We start from the raw sequence: 15,827 nt of genomic DNA on the forward strand, positions 1-15,827 counted from the left end.
GAGGCGCCGTGCAAGTTCTGTACCTTTGACTCAAGGTTCACTTTTTAAACCTAACTGAACGATTTTTAAAACTCTTAGGAAAAAATGTGTTTTTTTGTTTTTGTTTTTTGTTTTTGGTTTTGTTTTTATTTGACAGAGATCACAAGTAGGCAGAGAGGCAGGCAGAGAGAGAGGAAGGGAAGCAGGCTCCCTGCTGAGCAGAGAACCCGATGCGGGGCTCCATCCCAGGACCTTGGGATCATAACCTGAGCTGAAGGCAGAGGCTTTAACCCACTGAGCCACCCAGGCGCCCCCTGTGTGTGTTTTTGAATAAACTCTGGGCTGGACCATGAAGTAACCCTTGGGGGGCCGCCGGCGCCGTACCGTGGCCCGCTGCGTGGTTTCGTGCAGACCTCAGGCTGATGTAGCTTTTCCCTGCTGAGGTTTGGGGGCTCTGGGAAAACCTGTGCGCACACAACAGGATTTTCTCAACACCGCAGCCCAAGCAAAATACAGAAATGAGTTGGTGGCTGAGGCTGTATCAGGCTTCAGAATCCGACTTTTTAATTAATTTTTTATTTTTATTTTTATTTTTTAAAGATTTTATTTATTTGACAGACAAGAGATCACAAGCAGGCAGAGAGGCAGTCTGAGAGAGAGGAGGAAGCAGTCTCCCCACTGAGCAGAGAGCCCGATGCGGGACTCAATCCCAGGACCCTGAGATCATGACCTGAGCCAAAGGCAGAGGCTTAACCCACTGAGCCACCCAGGCACCCCCAGAATCCGACTTTTAAACTTTGATTCACTAGTCACATTGTTGATTTTTATTGAGTCAAGGACATAAATTTTAACTCAAAAAGGAAGGGTATACTAAAAACACATTATGTCAATTTTACATGTTGAGTTTCTAGGAAAGATCGGGGGTAGGGGGCTGTGCAGGGATGGTACCCATGCTAAGTGAGGAAAACAACGACTTTAGTAAAGAGTGGCCTGCCTGGTAGAGCGACCTGGATTCTCATCTGGCTTTGCCAGACACTGGCTGTGTGATCTTGGGCCACTCACATCACCTCTCTGAGCTTGCGCAGTCTCTTCGTCTGTCAACAAGAGGTTGAACTAGTAAGGTCAGCTTTATTTTGAAATTCTGTTTCTTCCACCATTTGCCCCCTGCCTGGCTCCCCCAGCAGTGCCTGTCGCTTGGAGACCTGTGGTCACGGAGCTCTTGTGTACAGATTAGCTCTGACCTTGTATTTTGAAGGGTTCACTACATGGATCGGAAAAGGCTCAAGGGCCAGGAGGAGTTTTCAGCTCTCGTGGGGCAGCCCCCTGCCTCAGCCAGGCGTTGTGTTTAAACCAGCAGACGTGCCCAGCGAACAGCTGCATTTTGGGGGTTTCCTCGGGACTGAACAGGAGTACCTCTCCCCTGTTCAGTGGTGGACCTGTTTGCAGAGCTGCCAGCTTGTATGTTTTCCTCGTGTTGTCTCCCACCTGGAGATGGTCTGCAGGCAGCCCTCCCTGATGGTGAAGCTTTGGCAGACCCCAAAAGAGCCAAAGCTCCCCCTTCTGGATCAGGAGACTTTTCTACTAAATGGATTTTTTAAAAAGATTTTATTTATTTGACAGAGAGAGGCCGAGAGCACAAGTAGGGGGAGCAGCAAGCAGAGGGAGAGGGAAAAGCAGGCTGGGACTCCATCCCAGGACTCTGGGATCATGACCTGAGCTAAAGGCAGATGCTTAACCCACTCAGCCACCTGGGCGCCCCTATTAAATGGATTTTAAATATCCTTTGGGCCTTAAGGGGATAAGAGGATTACCTTTTTTCCCCTAAAAGCATGATGTGTTTCCATAATAGGGTTAACATTTGCAACCCCCTTTGCTACCCCAACCCCCCCCCACCACCACCACCTTGAACTCCAGTAGGACAATGCTGGAAGATAGCACCCTGGTGGTCCAGATCTCCCAGCTTTTACTCAAGATACTTGAGATCTTGTTAGCTCTTCTTGGTAGATGCTGGAAGGAGAAGCCACCACTTCTTGCTGTCGTGGAGTCCTGGAAATAACACTTACTAACTAAAGCTCAAGGTGTTTTGCTTTTAGTTGCTTACCTGGGCTGGAGGGCAGCTTATTTATGGCAGCTATATTGATCAGACTAAAATGAAAATTGACATGAAACAGCCAGAGGAATGCAAACTTCAGGAGGTGGAATTTATTACTCCTGAAAGAGACTGCCTATCTATCGTGGAGCTCATTTGGGTTCTTTTAGGCAAAGTACCTTTTATAATCACAGAACTCAGGGGTCATTGAAAGAATGTGTGCCTGCTGAGCCTTTAGCTCTAAAAATGTACCTTTTTAAGGAAACCACAACCTGGCCGTAGAGAAAGGAAGCCTGGGCCCAGCATGTTGGCTCTTACCATGGGACACAGTTGAGGGAAGGGGGTGCTCTGCTTGTAAATGTACTAACTTTGCAAGAACCTGAATGCTTTATGCTTCTTACCAATGCTATATATTTTGAACTTCTAATGGTTCTCTGGGGCTGCCATGCAGAATAAATGAAAGTAAATGCAATCGCTGCTCAGGGGAGGCCCTGACACACAGTAGGAGCTCAATAAATGCATAAATGAATAATAATTAGCCCTAATGTTCTTGTAACATTTCTGGCAGGTGGCTGGGGATACAAGTAAACAACACGCCATAAGAGGTAACAAATATCAGAAGGGCATTAGGCTAGGATGAGGGACATAGGCTTGCTTCCTGGGGACTGTGGGCATTTTACAGGCTCTAAAAAGGGAAGTAAAATCAACGAAATTCCATACTCCACCAAGCACAGACTCCTAACAGCAGTGGAATTTTCCTAGCCAGGCTCCCATAGGACATAGAAGAAATTTTCCACGTAGGGGAGCCCTCGATGGCAGAATCCTTCATGCCTCTCCTTCCCTACCCTGGGCTTGCCTCCACAGATCGGCTTTCAGATTCGCACTCGCGTGCAGGACCTGGGCCACGGCTGCATCTTCCTGGTGCAGAAGGCGGGGGCCCTCCAGGTGTGCCCCACAGACAGCTACACCAAGAGGGAGCTCATCGAGTGTGCCCGTGCAGTCACAGAGAAGGTAAGGAACAGTCCTCGGGCCCAACGCGGTCACCATAACGCGCACTGGCCCTCGGTGGCCCACTGTGACCAGGAACATAAGCAGGAGGCTAAGCCAAAGATGATCTGGTCAGGTCTGGTGGTCTCTCTCATGCAGGGATTTCCCCAGGGATGGAGCCCATCAGGGGGCTGGGGTGGTTCATAGTCCTAAGAAATTGAGAACATGAGAGGGACCGTTCCTTCGAAAGTCAGGACCACCGCAGTGCACCTTGATGCACTTTTCCTGCAGACAGAAGGGACAGACCGTGTCAAAGTCACTGGAACACCAGGATCCCCACCCTGCAACTGCTTTTGACACGTGTCCCCTGAGCTTCCTTCTCAGGGAGGCTTCCAGGCGCAGGGCACTGGGAAGGGCCTGAGGCTCACTTCAAGCACCCTCTTTCATCCCAGAAGAGACTGTGAAGTGCGGGGAAGCATTGAGCACCCTGCCCACAGTGGCCCTGCGACAACAGGAGCCCGGTGGAGGCATTCGATCTCTAACAGTGGCTGTTGGCAGAGAGAATCCCATACACAGCATAGTGCATGGGACGCTAGGGTCTCAGCGCAGTGACTGTCCCCTTCCCAGGCCCAATGCCCTCATTTGCAGATACAAGCCAAGCCCGTAGGGTTGTGAAGATGAAATGCAGTGGTGTGTGTCAAGGTGCTTGGCACAGAGCCAGATCCACAGTTCACCAAGTCCGACGTCCTGGCTGCTGCTCTCTGTAAATTCTCTTCTGACTCTCTTCGCCCACTGGGGTCCCCGCTGAACAAAGCCCATTCTCAGCGTCCCTGCATTCCCGGAGCTCCCTTACAGACCCCCTTACTTGTCTCCTGCTTGGCTTGTTTCTCTGAGTCCTCCTTCAGGACAGCTGTCCTCCAGGCCACTCAAAATGCAGGCTGGAGTATCGGTGCTTTGCTGGCTTGTCCCTCCCTTCACTCGGATCCCCAGGTCATAGAGCTGTGCCCTGCCTAGAAGCTGGCAACCGGACTGGAGGGGCGGGCAGGGGACCCTGCACCTGGCAGCTGCCGCTGCAGAGGCCACTGTGTACCTGGCCCTTCGCCGAGGCTGAGCGGAGTCTGGCCGTCTCCCTCGGCCCACAGGCCTGCCTGGGATGCCACAGGAGGAGGAAATCAATCTCTCAGCTGGAGGAAGGTGTTGTCCTTCCTTTCAGAGCCCTTCCTTGTTGAAGTTACTCTGGCCAAGTTCCCCCATTGAAGACCTTGGAGCTGGCCCCTGAAGGAGGGGAGGCGGGGGTCCTGGCTGCATGATGTCGGCCGGTGGGAACCAGCACCGTGATCTTGCTGAGCCATTCTCTGTCTTCCTGCTTCTCCAAGCAGAGGGTCCCTGACTTAGGACACCTAGAGGAGACTCAAAGGCAGGGAACCAGCTGTTCAGACTGAACTAGCCTTTTCGGTGCTTTCTTGCTCTGTGTTCCTGCCCTGCTGTCTTTACGTGGCGTGTCTTTCTTACGTGGCTTGGCTGTGTCCGTAACTCCCCACCGGCCATGGGCCTCTTGTCTTGCTCACCTTTGTGTCCTCACCCCCCCGGGAACTCCTAGCCATAAACTGCTGACTCGGGCCCCTTTTTTAGCTGATGGGACCCTGTTTCTGGACTCTGTCTTTGAGTCTGATAGAGAACATCCCAAGTCTGGGAGAACTCCCTGTCTTGGCCTTTGTCACCTGTCCTCCAGGAGTTCTTTCCAGATATTGGATACTTCATTCTCAGGCCAGTTCTGTGCCATTCTGACTTTTCCTGGTGGGACATGGTGGCATTGAACTCTGGATAGGAGGATCAGGCAAATGAGAAAGAGAAACTAATCCTTGAGGGCTAGTCTTGGGACACAGCGGGTGCTCAGGAAGTGGGCCCCCTGCCCTGTCTGCTAGGCTGTGTCCAGCACCTCTGCTAAGATCAGAGCAGCACAGAAGGAAGAGAGCATACAAACTTTGTGTCTCACTGATGGTGTAAGTCCTCTGTCCCGGTCAGTGTGTTTTTTTGTTGTTGTTGTTTTTTAAACAGTGCCTTCACAGAATATTTTTAGACTCTTCTTTGGCTCAGCCATAGTTGAGGATGGTGGGTGTGTGCACAGAGATTTGTAGGACAGCTCCAGACTGTCCCCAGACTCAGAGTCTCCGGTCACTAGCCAGATGCATGCTGTTTTAACCTGTGCTAAATGGGCTGTCCTGGGGAAGGGACAGCGTGGCCGGGAATCCTCAGAATACAAGCGGTGTCTCTGGATGAGGACAGTGGGGACTTGGAGCTGGCTTTTGCAGGGTGAGCAGGCTGGTAGCTGGAGAACAGGGAGAGGGCATTGGAGACAGGGGCAGACCCACTGCTAGAGGGGTGGGGCATGTTTGGGGAAGTGAGAAGCTGGCTGATGTGGCCAGAATGTGGTGGGAAGCCTGAGAAGTTGAACTCGTTGTGCAAGAAGCTCATCTTTCCTTGACAGCAGGAGAGAATCATACCCAAGGGTGTGGTGAAGTTAGCTTTGTGTTGTGGGAAGGTGTCTCTAGGAACAGTGGGGGTGTTCTCGAGGGGGAGATGGGTGGCAGGTGGCAGCAAAGGGTTTCTGGCATGGAAGTCACCAGAGTGAACAGAGCCAACTTCCTGGACTCTCGAATCGCTCGAATTGTTATTTACTGGCAGGTGGCAGTGCAAGGGAGCGCTGGGGTGCAGAGGGGACATACACAGGTACGCTCTGGGCTCTAGCCATAATGGGGTCCACCCTGAAGCTTTTCCAATCCAGAGGCAACCAAGGGCAGGAGTGAGGAGTGGTAGCAGGCGGCTGTTCCTCAGAAAACCTGATCAGAGGGGACAGAAGTGGCCACACCTTTCACAGGAGCCTGATGTTCTCTCTGGTCCCAGAAACAATCCTGTTAAAATTTTCTACTCTCTACTGATCACTTACTAGGTGCCCTGCTGGAGAATAGATATACACCCCCACCTCCTTGTTCCTCCCAACAACCATGATAGGCAAGAAATAATGTCCCCATTCTACAGATGAGGACACTAAGAAAGGTCGAACAGTTGCCCAAAGTTGTTTAGCCAACAAATGACAATGCTGGTACTCAGCCTGAAATGTTGACACCAAAACATGTGTTAACCCATCGGCTACGTTGAGCCCCAGAGAGAAAATCCACTGTTCTTGTGTGTGTATGTATTTATTTTAAAAGATTTTACTCATTTATTTGGCACAGAGAGAGAGCACAAGCAGGGGGAGAGGCAGAGGGAGAGGAAGAACCAAGGGAGAGGCTTCCCTCAAAGCAGGAGAAGCCTGATGTGGGACTCAATCACAGGACTCTGGGATCATGACCTGAGCCGAAGGCAGTGGCTTAACCCACTGAGCCACCCAGGCGCCCTGTTCTTGTTTGTTCTTTACTTTTTCCCCTGGTTTTGAGGTATAATTGATACACGGTACTGTACAAGTCTAGGGGATACAGACAGCATGATGGTTTGTCTTTCGTGTATTACATATACAGTGATTACCACAGTAAATTTGGGAACGTCCACCATCTCGTGTCAATACAAAATGTATACATTTGCTCCCGGTGACGAGAACTCTTAAGATGCACTCTTAACACGGCTGTATGACATACACGAAAGTCAACTGTTGTCACCATGTTGCCCACTGTACGTACTTATATTCTGTAACTGGAAGTTTGTGCCTTCTAAATTCCTTTGTTCAATCCACACCATCCCTCCTTCCAGAAAACCGATCCCTTTTGCTAAAAGGTTGGATGGTTGGGTTTTGTTTTGTTCTGTTTTTAATTTTTATTCGATGCATTCAAACAAACAAAAAAAGTCCAGACATTTCTTCTAACTCCCAACCCCTACTGCTAGCAACTACCATTCTGTTCTCTGTATCCGTGAGCTTGGGTTTCTTGGTTTTATTTCAGGTTTTACATGTAAGGGAGATCATATGGCATTTCTTTCTCTGGCTGACTTCACTTAGCGTAATGCTCTTGGGGTCTGTCCATGTTGTCACAGATGGCAAAATTTCATTCTTCCTGTGGCTGAATAATATCCTACTGGATAACATATACCATATTTTCTTTATCCATTCATCCATCTGTGGACATTTCGGTTGCTTCCATAGATTAGCAGTAGTAAATAATGTAGCAGTGAACATAGAGGTACATTTTTTTAGTTAAAATTCATTCGCATCAGATAAATATCCAGAACTGCAATTGTTGAATGCTATGGTAGTTCTCCTGGTAGTTTTTTGAAGAACCCCCATATTATTTTCCACAGTGGCTGCACCAACGTACATTCCCATCCACTGGGCACCAGATTCCCTTTCCACTGTGACTTTGCCAACACTTGTTATCACTTGTCTTCTTGATGAGAGCCATGCCAGCAGCTGTGAGATGGTATCTCACTGTAGTTTGGATTTGCATTTTCTTAGTATTTTATGATACTGAGCATCTTTTCGTGTACCTGTTGTCCATCTGTTTGTCTTCTTTGGAAAAATCTCTTTTCAGATCTTCCACCCATTTTTAATTGGGTTGTTACTTCGCTAGAGTGGTACGTATGCTTTCTATATTTTCCATGTTAGGCCCTTATCAGTTAAAGGATTTGCAAATATTTTCTTTAATCAGTAAGTTGCTATTTTCATTTTGCTGATGGTTTCCTTTGTTGTGTAGAAATGTTTAGTTTCACACAGCCCCACTTGTTCATTCTTGCTTTTGCTGGCTTTTGTTTTTGGTGTCAGATTCTAAAAATCATCGCAAAGACCTATTGTAAGGAGGTTACTGCCTGTTTTCTTCTGGGAGTTTTATGGTGTCAGGTCTTACGTTCAAGTCTTCAATCCATTTTAAGCTAATTTCTGTGTATGCTGTAAGGCAGTGATCCAGTTTCAATTTTTTTGCGTGTAACTGTCCAACTTTCCCAACACCACTTGTCCAAGAGATTGTCTTTCTCCATTGTATGTCTGTGGCTCCTTTGTCATAAATGAATTGACTATATATGCTTGGGTTTATTTCTGGGCTCTCTGTTCCATTGATCCATGTGTCTGTTTTTATGCCAGTACCGTACTGTCTAAATTCCTACAGCTTTGTAATACAGTTTTAAATCAGAGAGCGTAAGACCTCCAACTGTGTTCTTTCTCAAGGTTGCTTTGGTTAGGGGCGCCTGGGTGGCTCAGTGGGTTAAAGCCTCTGCCTTCAGCTCAGGTCATGATCCCAGGGTCCTGGGATCAAGCCCTGCGTTGGGCTCTCTGCTCAGTGGGGAGCCTGCTTTCTCCTCTCTGTCTCTGCCTGCCTCTCTGCCTACTTGTGATCTCTGTCAAGTAAATAAAATCTTATTTAAAAAAAAAATTGTTGGGGCACCTGGATGGCTCAGTGGGTTAAAGCCTCTGCCTTCGGCTCAGGTCATGATCCCAGGGTCCTGGGATCGAGCCCCGCATCGGGCTCTCTGCTCAGTGGGGAGCCTGCTTTTTCCTCTCTGTCTCTGCCTGCCTCTCTGCCTACTTGTGATCTGTCAAATAAATAAATAAAAATCTTTAAAAAAAATTGTTTTGGTTAATTAGAGTCTTTTGCGATTCTGTAGAAATTTTAAGGTGTTTTGTCGTATTTCTGTGAAAAAATGCCACTTGGAATTTCAATAAGGATTGTATTGAATCTGTAGATAGCTTTCGGTAGTGTGGACATTTTAACAATACCGATTCTACCAGTCTGTGAGCATGGAGTATCTTTCCATTTATTTGTGCCTTCTTTAGTTTCTTTCTTTAACATCTTGGGGGTTTCCATATATAAGTCTCTCACCCCCTTGGTTAAATGTATTCGTAGGTATTTTATTTTTTTCGATGTAGTTGTGTAAATGGTAGTGTTTTCTTACCTTCTCTTTCTGATAGTTCAGTATTAGCTTAGAGAAACACAACATATTTTTGTGTATTGATTTTGTAACCCTCAACTCTACTGAATTCATTGAGTAGTTCCTGACAGTTTTTGATGGAGTCTTTAGGGTTTTCTGTACACAGTATGTCAGCTGCAAATAGTGATGGTTTTACTTCTTCCTTTCCTTTTGATTCTTTTAACTGTCCAATTACTCTGGCTAGGGCTTCCAATACTCTGTTGAATAAAAGTGGCAAGGGTGGGGATCTTTGTCTTATTCTTGATCTTAAAGGAAAAGCTTCGAGCTTTTCACCATTGAGTATGGTGTTAGCTGTGGGTTTATCATATATGGCCTTTATTATGTTGATATGTTCTCCTTGTACCCACTTTGTTGAAAGTTTTTTGCTATCAGTGGGTGTTGAATTTTGTCAAATGCTTTTTCTACATCTATTGAGATGACCATAAGATTTTTATTGTTTATTGGTGTATCACATTGGCTGATCTGTGGGTGTTGAGTCATCCTTGCATCCCCGGAGTAAATCCCACTTGATGATGTTGTATGATCCTTTTAATGAATTGTTGAATTCACTGCCCTAATATTTTGTTGAGGATTTTTGTACTATGTTCATCAGGCACGTTAGCTTGTAATTTTCCTTTCTTGGGGCACCCTTGTCTGGTTTTGGTATCGGGGTAATTTCAGCTTTATAAATGACTTTGGAAGAATTCCATCCTTTTCTATTTTTTGAGTGGCTTATTATTTTTTTTTTTTTTCAGTGATATTTGAGTCTGAAAATCTTTGGGTTACATTTTCTGCATTTCCCCATTTTCCCTGACATCCCCTCTCTGCCTACAGGTGTCCTTGGTGCTGTCAGCTCTGCAGGCTGGGAACAAGGGGACCCAGGCATGTATCACAGCTGCCACTGCTGTGTCCGGGATTATAGCGGACCTGGACACCACCATCATGTTTGCGACTGCGGGGACCCTGAATGCGGAGAACAACGAGACCTTTGCAGACCACAGGTACGGGGGTGGAGATCATCCTGGGAGTTCGTGGGTGGGGAGAGGTTCAGGCTGACCCGATGGGCTTGGAGACTCCACCCAGGAGCTGGAAATGTGGTTAACCATTTTGATTTCAGTAAGATGCTCAACAGGAGAAAGGGAACCACATAATCAAAACAAGCCCCCTTTGCCAACTGTAAACACATAGTCATGTTCCAGCTTTCTGCCTTTGGCAGCCTGAATCAGGCCTGCTCCGGCAGGGGACAGCTTTCTGATCTTCTACTTTCCAAACTTGAGAGATGGGCCTCTGATTTACTCCCAAACGGAGTGGGAGTGGGAGTGGCCAGAACGGGCCCATTGAGCTGTGACATAAATGGAGAGTGGGGCTCGGAGCCTGCTGTCTGTCCAAGGCTGACTGCTCAGGCCCTGCTCCTGGAGGCTGGTGTGGGGTTTCCATCTGCCACTGGGGAGGCCCCCGCCACCCCCGTAGCCTTGCCACATGCCGGGTACCTTTCTTCCTCTCTCTTCACTCCCAGAGCTGGGCTAGGAAGGAGGTTACCAATGATGTCACTCGTCCCAGGAAACAGCCTTTTGGGTTCTGATGACCCATAGGTCCTTGCAGCTCCCTGTAGCTGTGAAGAATTTAGGGGGAACCCCAGGAAAGCAGCTGACCTCTCACTGAGCTACAGGGTTGGGGGAAGAGGGCCAAACTGGTAGGCCTGAAACTTTCACTGAAGTTTACTATTAATTGTCTCTAGATACGGGGCTGACTCGCTTCTTCCCGTGTTCCTACGCAGACAGTGAGCCCCCCAATAAGGAAGGGGTAATCCATCCTTTTTGTTCTTCAAAGCTCTTTAACAAAAACAATCCCGTAGGAAGGGTTTCTTTGCTTCCTAACCACCAGTAGCCAAGCTCTGCCCTCTATCCGCCTCCCTCCTTTCTCAGGGAGAACATTCTGAAGACAGCCAAGGCCTTGGTGGAAGACACGAAGCTGCTGGTGTCCGGGGCCGCATCGACGCCAGAGAAGCTGGCCCAGGCAGCCCAGTCGTCAGCGGCCACCATCACCCAGCTTGCTGAGGTGGTCAAGCTGGGGGCCGCCAGCCTGGGCTCTGATGACCCCGAGACACAGGTACTGGAGGACCAAGGGCCATGGGTCCCTCTCACGTATCTGTAAACACTGTGCAGCAGGCCTCAGAAGAGACCAAAGGCAAAATAGGAACAGCAGAAGTAACAGTGGGTGTGTGGGCACGTCTGCAGTTTGGGGTCTGATAGGAGGGCGCCACAGACGGTAGTGGTGGCCGTGGGAGTAGAGATGACTGGTGAATGACTGAGCACAGTGAGCATTTGGTTGTAAGGGGGAGGGAGGGGGCCAGGAGGACTCGAAGTCACAAGCGAGGTGGGGGAATGGGGGGCGGGGGGTCCCTGGAGGGAGAACAGGCTTGGGCGGGGAGGTGAAGGTGAGTTCAGTGAGGAGAGACTGCAGATGGAACCAGAGAAGGGACGTAAGCCCGCATGGGCATGGGGCTGTGGATTCAGGGTCTGTGGCCATACAGACAGTGACTGCACCCACAGGAGAGGAAGAGCATGGGGCAAGAGAAGAAGGGGGTTTCCCGGCAGAGCTGAGGAAGCTGCCACTTAAGACCATAGTAAGGAGAAAGAGATGCCCAGGGAAACGGAGAAGCAGCAGCAGCTGGTAGGAGGAAAGCCACAGCTCCTGATGTTAAGAGGGGTGAGTGTTTCAGTGCACCAGAGAGACACAGCGGAGTTGAGAAAATGAAGGTCCGGGAGCTGGCCACTAGTGCCCTGGGGCCGTTGGTCTCCGCAGCAACGGCTGTTTGTAGGAAGTAGCCAGATGAGGGCAAAGAAAGGAAGCCAGTGTGTCTAGATAGCACTTGAGAAATCTGGCCCTGAAGGGGAGGGGAGGGGAGAGAGGAGCTGGGGCTAAGGTAGGGCTCTATGCTCCCATAACCTGCCTGCTCCTTCCTCCTCAGCCTGTACCTGCAGCTCAGGCACAGCACCCACAGTTTACTGATCTTTGACAGCTAAGCAGCAAGCACAGCACAGTGGACAGTCCACAAATATGTCCTCTGCTGTTACTGAATGTAGAGCCGGCCAGGCCCCCAACAACAGACTGTCCCCATTCCCAAGGGCAGAACCTACGACCCGTCTGCTCTGTCTGTCCCAACACCATCAGATGGCACACCCTCCCTTAACTCCCATGTTTGGCCCATGGGCACAAAAGTGGGTAGGAAGCCACCTACCATGCAGGGCCCGGACTGGCGGCAGCTCCTGTGGCGGTTCATACAAGGCCACCAGCTCTGCTCCCATGTGGCCATGACCCTCCCCTGTCTGACATCCTCCAGTGAAGCAGAGTTCTGTGAGCAAACGTTCCACATGTGGCCTTTTTACTCCTCCTGCCAGGTTTCTCTCTGATAACATCCCGGATGGGATTGGCTGCCCTCTGGAATTCGAAGCATTCACGCAAATCCTTGCCTGTGATGGTGTTCTTACCCCCACAGAGAAAGGCAGCACTTTAAAATGCCCAGCGGGGCTGGAATCCACACTCTTTGAGCCTGGCCCCACTTGAGGAGAAGTGAACAGGCCGGGGAGACCTTAAATCTTGGAGCATGCAGACGTGTATCAAATTGTTTAGAGTCTCGATGCCCAAATGGCCTAGAGGTCCTGGATCCCCAACTTCTTCTTTTTCTTTTTTTTTTTCCCCCCAAAGATTTTATTTATTTATTTGACAGACAGAGCTCACAAGTAGGCAGAGAGACAGGCAGAGAGAGAGGGGGAAGCAGGCTGTCTGCTAAGCAGAGAGCCCGATGCAGGGCTCCATGCCAGGACCCTGGGATCATGACCTGAGCTGAAGGCAGAGGCTTAACCCACTAAGCCACGCAGGCACCCCTAAACTTTTCTTGGACCCCAACTTCTAATGAGGCCTCTAGTGGAAAATATCCCCTCACCACAATGTGCCTACTCTGCTGTCAGTTCCTGGTGACCAGGGATGAGACCGTGTGCCTACTCTGCTGTCAGTTCCTGGTGACCAGGGATGAGACCGTGTGCGCTGGGTGTTGGTGGCGACCTTTGCTTGCTCTCCCTTGCTCTCTACTCCCTGCTGTGATGGCCGGAATCAAGCAGTGTGAGGTCCTTACCTGTCAGCCCTTCCTCATGAGACTCACCACGCTCTGACCACCCCTGTGGTTCCAGAGGTTGCCAGAGATTCCGTGAGCCCTGGGGTGAGAAGGCGCAGGATCAAGCAGGAGACGGTGTGAGGGGCAGAGGCACGGTGTCACCGTGCTCTCAGCTGTTGGGGACATGAGAGTTTGTGATGTGTTTTCAGCTACGTTATGCGGTCGCCCTCGCAGCTATGCGGTGAGATAGGGCTGGTGCTCCTGATGCTGTTGGCGTGTGAGGTGACGGAGCCCTAGAGCGTAAGCGAGTGTGAACATTAGGACCATGACCCTTGGGATCACACTGACTAGAGTGTGAATCGCAGGCCCTGGGAGTGTGGACAGGAGCATCTCAGTCCCTGCTTGGAAAGTGCATGGCTCAGCACCTGGAACACTGCCCCCAGCAAAGGGAAATTGTTGCTGTGACAGAAGGCAACTTAAATGCAAGGCAGGTCATGTCATGTCATTCCGGAGTATAGCCGGGGCTTCAGACCCCAGGTCTAGCACGCTGTGAGGTTGGCCTGTGGTCCCTCCTCAGTGACCGGAGTGTAGGTACTGTATTCTTCCCAGTGTCATTAGGGCGTGCACCTGTCCAGCCAGTCATTCCATGAATATTTCCTGTGCACCTGTGACGTGCCAGACCCTGTTCTGAGTGCAAAACACAACAGACAGAAGCCTAGGCTGGCCCTCTCACAATTTACCTCCGTTTCCGGGGAGAAGACATACCAATCAGTGCTGAAAAGGAGACAGGGCACACTGATGGAGTTTCAGGTTGGGGGTGGTCGGGAAAGGTCTTTGATGGCCTGATGGCTGAGCTGAGCCCCGAATGATGGGAAAAGTCGGCTTCCAGGCAGAGCGAGAGGAGCAAGAGCAGAGGCCCTGAAGTAGGCATGAGTGAGATTTGCCCTGGGGAAGAAAGACAGACCCATCTGCCTGTCGCATGTTAAGTAGGTCACGGAATCCTATGATCGGGAGCTGGAGAAGCCGGCAGGATGCTGCAGAGGCCTCTCAGGCCAGGCTGCGAGGCTAGCATTTGGTTCTCTGTCGTTTTGGTTGCCAGCTCAGGGTGCCTGGGAATGGTGCTGGCTCCCAGGTGACTGCTTTGCTGCCTGCCTCCTTTCCTAGGTGACTCGTCATCAGAGCTGCCAGCCAGGAGGCGCTGGAACATACCCTTGAGTGTCCATGGGGTCTATGTTCTGGCTCAGCCTCACCCTCCACTGGGGAGACTCCAGGGCTGGCTTCTGGAGGTTCTGCCATGCTGCAGGCTGGAGAGCTGCCGAAACAGAGCCCTGCCCCCCAAATCCCCCTACCTGACCCTCAGGCTCTGTGCTGTTGGTGAGACCAGCAGGTGACTGCTGGGGCCACTCACCCGGGCCCTCTGCTTTCTTTCAGGTGGTCTTAATCAATGCCATCAAAGACGTGGCCAAGGCCCTTTCAGATCTGATCAGTGCCACCAAGGGAGCTGCCAGCAAGCCTGCTGATGACCCCTCCATGTACCAACTCAAGGGGGCTGCCAAGGTAGAATCTGGGGCAGGCGTGGAGGGGGAGTGTATAGCGAGAGAAGCAAGAATAATGGGAGCGTATACCTCTGAGCTGCTTCCTCGCTTCGCAATGGTTTTGCTCATGGCATCAGATCCAGAACAAAAAGGACTGGGGCATGGACCTCAGTGTGCTCCTCCTTTTCTCTCGGCCTCTCCTTCCTATACAGGTGATGGTGACCAATGTCACCTCCCTCCTCAAGACTGTCAAGGCGGTGGAGGACGAAGCCACCCGGGGCACACGGGCACTTGAGGCCACCATCGAGTACATGAAACAGGAGCTCACGGTAAGGAGCCAGCCATCACCTCCCTCGGGCACCCCGTGCTAGAGCGGACCCCAAAACAGACCTCTCTGAGATCTGTAACAGAAAGAGGTTTTACGTAGAGTGCCTGAGCTAGGAGGCCCACTCACCTACCTGCTGCTAGCTTTGCATCCTTGAGGCCCCTTGCATAGCTGACCACATCAGAGTTTGGCTACAGTCAATTTGTAATTAAGAAACTAATTAAAATGGGGCACCTGGGAGGCTCAGTGGGTTAAAGCCTCTGTCTTCAGCTTAGGTCATGATCTCAGGGTCCTGGGATCGAGCCTCGCATCAGGCTCTTTGCTCTGCGGGGACCCTGCTTCCTCCTCTCTCTCTGCCTGCTTCTCTGCCTACTTGTGATCTCTGTCTGTCAAATAAACAAATAAAATCTCAAAAAAATAATTTAAAAAAAGAAATTAATTAAAATGTATAACGTAGGACTATTCAGGTTTAATTCCACTAAAATTGGAGCATGAAACAAAAGCCTTACAGAAGATTCCTGGCCAAGGGAAAACTCAGGATGGCTGTCTGCTCTCACCTTGAGCTTAAACGATGTGTGTACAACACAGAGCCACACATAGGGCCTCCTCATTCCCACTCTTGTCAGCAACAGCTCATGCTGCTGCACACATACAGGTTCTGGGGTTTGAGCTTCCCTAGTAGAGAAACCTGGATGCCTGAGACACTTCCCTTTAAAATTCAGCACCCTTCTGTTGGCAATCTGTGTGGTCCCAGGGACACTGACCATGCATTCTTTCTTGCCTTGAGTGAGGGTGTCCCGGTGTTCCTGCAATCTGGACACTGCCCCTGTTTTTTTGATCCCGTGATGATTATGAATTGACTCATCCTAATCCCTGGAAATAGAAATATGCTGAAAATGAGTGGTTTCA

At 50.0% G+C, this 15,827-nt stretch overlaps 1 protein-coding gene across 7 annotated transcripts in view; it reads left to right on the forward strand.

Annotated features, from left to right (window-relative positions):
• TLN2 (talin 2) overlaps positions 1 to 15,827 on the forward strand; it is a 421,428-nt gene that overhangs the window by 364,482 nt on the left and 41,119 nt on the right. For all 7 annotated transcript variants that reach the window (XM_032342750.1, XM_032342743.1, XM_032342747.1 and 4 more), the window contains 5 exons: positions 2,933 to 3,079; positions 9,779 to 9,945; positions 10,870 to 11,053; positions 14,490 to 14,615; positions 14,806 to 14,922. In XM_032342750.1, the coding sequence (XP_032198641.1) occupies positions 2,933 to 3,079; positions 9,779 to 9,945; positions 10,870 to 11,053; positions 14,490 to 14,615; positions 14,806 to 14,922 (741 nt within the window). The remainder of the gene's footprint in view (positions 1 to 2,932; positions 3,080 to 9,778; positions 9,946 to 10,869; positions 11,054 to 14,489; positions 14,616 to 14,805; positions 14,923 to 15,827) is intronic.

This window comes from Mustela erminea, chromosome 5 (assembly GCF_009829155.1).
Source record: "Mustela erminea isolate mMusErm1 chromosome 5, mMusErm1.Pri, whole genome shotgun sequence".
In the NCBI taxonomy this organism is placed as follows: Eukaryota; Metazoa; Chordata; class Mammalia; order Carnivora; family Mustelidae; genus Mustela; species Mustela erminea.